General features: G+C 37.3%; 1 protein-coding gene across 3 annotated transcripts in view; it reads right to left on the bottom strand.

Annotated features, from left to right (window-relative positions):
- Positions 1–3,820, bottom strand: part of rcbtb2 (regulator of chromosome condensation (RCC1) and BTB (POZ) domain containing protein 2) — a 40,338-nt gene that overhangs the window by 19,031 nt on the left and 17,487 nt on the right. For all 3 annotated transcript variants that reach the window (XM_016536260.1, XM_016536269.1, XM_016536253.1), the window contains 2 exons: positions 2,282–2,424; positions 870–1,060 (listed from right to left, as the gene is read on the bottom strand). In XM_016536260.1, the coding sequence (XP_016391746.1) occupies positions 870–1,060; positions 2,282–2,424 (334 nt within the window). The remainder of the gene's footprint in view (positions 1–869; positions 1,061–2,281; positions 2,425–3,820) is intronic.

Here is a 3,820-nt window from a genome sequence, read left to right as displayed (position 1 = left end):
TCCCTCCCGCTTGGGTGCAGGGTCTGCTGTTCTGCACGCCCGTCTCCATTTGGTTCGGTGCAGAGCATCCTCCGGGGTATATATATATAGCTTAAAAAGTTATACAATATGCTACAAAATAAATATGCTTTTAAAAATGCAACCAACCTTGCTCCCCCATCTAATAAGCGGGAATCCCCCGCAATCTCTTCCATGAGCCGTTCCAGCGCATTGCATGGGTGCGTTTATCTGTATCACTTTTATTCTATGTAATAGTGGGGCCCCGGGGCTCAAGCTTCGCATGTAGGAAGGGGGAGTTGATGCTGGGTGTAACTAAAAAGGTCCTATTGTCAGGCAAGGTTCGGTTGGGGAGTTACGGACATCCGAAGCCCCAGCTTCCCCGTGCAATTCAGCAAACCCCGCCCAGCAGCCAGTTTCAATGGTTAAGGTTAGGGTTTAGGGTAGGGTTAGGGGTTTGTATTGGTTGTATCATTGTCCAAGAAATCAGGAATGTGAATGACATGACCAATGAAATCTTTAGAATCAGCAGGGAGGAGTTTGCGTTGAACTGGTTTGGGAAATCAAATCATGCATGCATGTCATGTATCTGTCTGTCAATGGGAGAAAGCCACACCCTGTCTTCGAGCTCCCACCCCGTTTTGGAGTTTCCACCCCCATTTGGAGATCTCCAGGCTTCAGTTATACCCTTCTCCTTTTTTCCAGTAAATCATAGCCCGTTGTACTAATTCGCTCCCTCATTTCAATTCAGTGGCTATGAAGTCTTGTTGTTTTTTTTTATATATTTTTTTAACTGACTAATCTCAAAGTCAGTTGAAGATATACTTCAGAAACCAATGCTGCTGAAAAAGTAGCCAGAATAATGCTCTTACCAACAGACAGGAGATGCCAGGTGACTGCTGGTGTGGCGAAGCAGGCGAAAACATCATCAGTGCTGGTGAAGTGTGTGAGGTGAGGGTAGGCCACAGCCTGACCCCGACACTGACCCCACATCAGCACCTGACCACTCTGTGTTTTCGCCACTGATGTGTGACTGGTGTGACACGCAGCAACCTCCACCATTCTGCAGGAGACAAATGAGTGGCACAGATGCTGTTGTTATAGGATCAAACATGTTAAAGCTTTTTTATATGTTCAATATAAAATATAAATTCCATTTTTGATTGATAAACAGCAAAACTGGCAGGAAATGACAGTAAACAACCCACCACATACAGTAATCCATTGTTTATGATGAAACATTTATTAAAAAAAACAAAACAATCTTTAGTACTGGAAAGAACTACAGAAACTACAGTCTACAGAATTGAAAAAAATAAAGGTTTATTTACAGAATAACTATTTTAGATGAATCTAAACATGTTCAATTACGTTTTGATTTAACATTCTGCTGCATCTATGTTCTCACACACATAAACTCTGATGAGCCAAAACATTATGAACATAAATGAAGTGAATATTGTTAATCATCTCCTGACAAGATCACTTGAAGGTCTGGGTAATTTATATGGTAAATGAAAAATCCATTCAAGTAGTCAATGTGTTAGTGCAGGAGAAATGGGTGGGAATAAAGATCTGAGTGACTTTGACAAGAACCAAACCGTTGTGGCCAGACAGCTGTGTTAGAGCATCTCTGAAACAGTGAGGCTCCTGGTCAGCACTTATGAGAACCCACCAACAGTGGTCTGAAGAAGGGCAAACCACAATCTATATAAAGTTACTGACTTATGGTCTGAGGAATCTATAATCTACATGAAGTTACTGGCTTATGGTCTAGGGCTAGAATATTATACAGTATATAGTTATATAATGAATTTTTTTTAATATATATAATTTCTGATAAATTTAAAAATGTAAATGTTAGTATTTACAAATGGCATTGTAAAACTGTGGGCCGTTCTGTTCCAAGTCTTAAAAAGTTATAGATAAGCCAATATAGACTATCTTTAGTGTTTTAACTGGAGTTCAAATGGTTACAACTAAACAAAAATATTTCTCTCTAATCCCAACTGTCTGTGAAGAGTTCTCTCAGTTTCCCACAATTGAGTTTCTGGTGAAGTGATTTCTGTAGACATACTTCACTTGAACTGTGACAGTGACAATGACAGTTTCATTGTCTTTGGTAAATGTTCTGGAAATGCATGAAATAAACTAAAGGTATGAATTCCAGTATGTCCAAAATGTCACCCACATGTATTCAAATGCACAGAAAATCAGGTGAGATGACAAATTATTTTCCTCCATATCAATTCAGTCAGGTGGGAGGCTACGATTTGAATCTTACCTCTCCTTTTCCATATTGATGAGGGTGGGCACAGCCTGGTTGCTTTTGTTGCCAGTACCCAGCTGCCCATATGAGTTTGCACCCCAAGAGTAAATAAATCCTTCGTCTGTAAGAGCCAGTGTGTGTGCGTATCCACATGCCACCTGTAAAAACGAGACAGTTAAGGGCTGATAGAAAAACGTTATTTGCTGCATATCTGTCATCTATGATTAATTTATTCTGCAACTGAATGTTTTCAATAACGCGGGGTAATTGAGATAAATGTGAGTAGTATTTGGCTACTCATGAGGTTTTAACAGGGCGGCCACAAGCGGTTTCAGCAGGTTTTAGGACACTGATATGACTGACATGACCATATAGACCAATTTGGAGTAGTCGTCACAGTTACGTCACTTGCAGCTGCGCGCGCATTGTGGTGGCAGAAAAACACTGGTAGCAAGTGGAGGGAAATGGGTAAAACCCATGGAATAAGAGAAAAATGTATTGTTGTGCCTTTGAATGTCAGAATAGGAATGCAAATAATTTTTATATAATACTGTAATCAAAGACGTCATTTGAAGCTAAACGCAGACGTTTAAACAGACAAACTATGGATGAAAACCGCTATGATTCCCCATACTTTTAAAGCATAAATTTGATTTAAACAATAGGTCTATATAATAAACATATAGGGGACATATTGTATTAGCCCTACAGTTAAAGCATGAAATACTATTTCAACCTATAACATTTTACATAACATTTACCTATTTTACCTCACAATTCTGACTTTTTTTCTTGCTTTTCTTTTTTTATACCTCCTAGTTCGGACTTTATGACTTGATTCAACTCAACAATTGCGAGATTGTCAATTCTGAGGAAAAAAAGCCAGAAGTGTGGGATTATAACTCATGATTCTGAACCGAGGGAAAAAGAGAAAATGACGAGTTGATTTTTCTTACCAGAATTGTGAGATATAATCTTGTAATTGCAAGAAAAAAAAGTCAGAATTTTGAAATATAAACTCAAAATTACCTTTTTGATTCTTTTATTCCATGGCTTGCATAGACTGCTACGTTAAACCTGGCATTTTCTGCCACCAGATAGGCTCCGCCCACAAAAAAAAACACCATCACTGTTTGCAAACACTGAAATTGGTCTATACAATTTTTTTTAACAATGATTAAGAACATTCATAGCATATAATCAATCCTTTATTATTTATTTGTTTTATAAATATTACTTATAATTCTTTTTTTTGTCTAAATATCATTAAATGACCCTCAACAATTTTATTGTTTTATTTAAAACCCTTTATTTGACCCTCTAACTCTAACACTTTCTATTCTATTTTAATTCTACTTTATCTATATTTATCTTTTTTTATTTTTTTATTTAAAAAAAACAAAACAAAACAAAAAAAATAAGCAAGCTTTCTATTTTTTCTATTCTATCTACTTGTTTTTCTTTGCGTGTGTGTGTGTGTGTGTGTGTAGACTAGAACACGTGGACATGTTGTCATTCTTACACTATAATACTGAACTCTGATTTCAGTGATTT

The sequence above is a fragment of the Sinocyclocheilus rhinocerous genome, unplaced genomic scaffold, assembly GCF_001515625.1.
Source record: "Sinocyclocheilus rhinocerous isolate Xijiao unplaced genomic scaffold, SAMN03320098_v1.1 scaffold974, whole genome shotgun sequence".
Classification (NCBI taxonomy): domain Eukaryota; kingdom Metazoa; phylum Chordata; class Actinopteri; order Cypriniformes; family Cyprinidae; genus Sinocyclocheilus; species Sinocyclocheilus rhinocerous.
The sequence above is the reverse complement of the archived record's forward strand: the minus strand, read 5'-3'. Positions and strand labels throughout refer to the sequence as shown.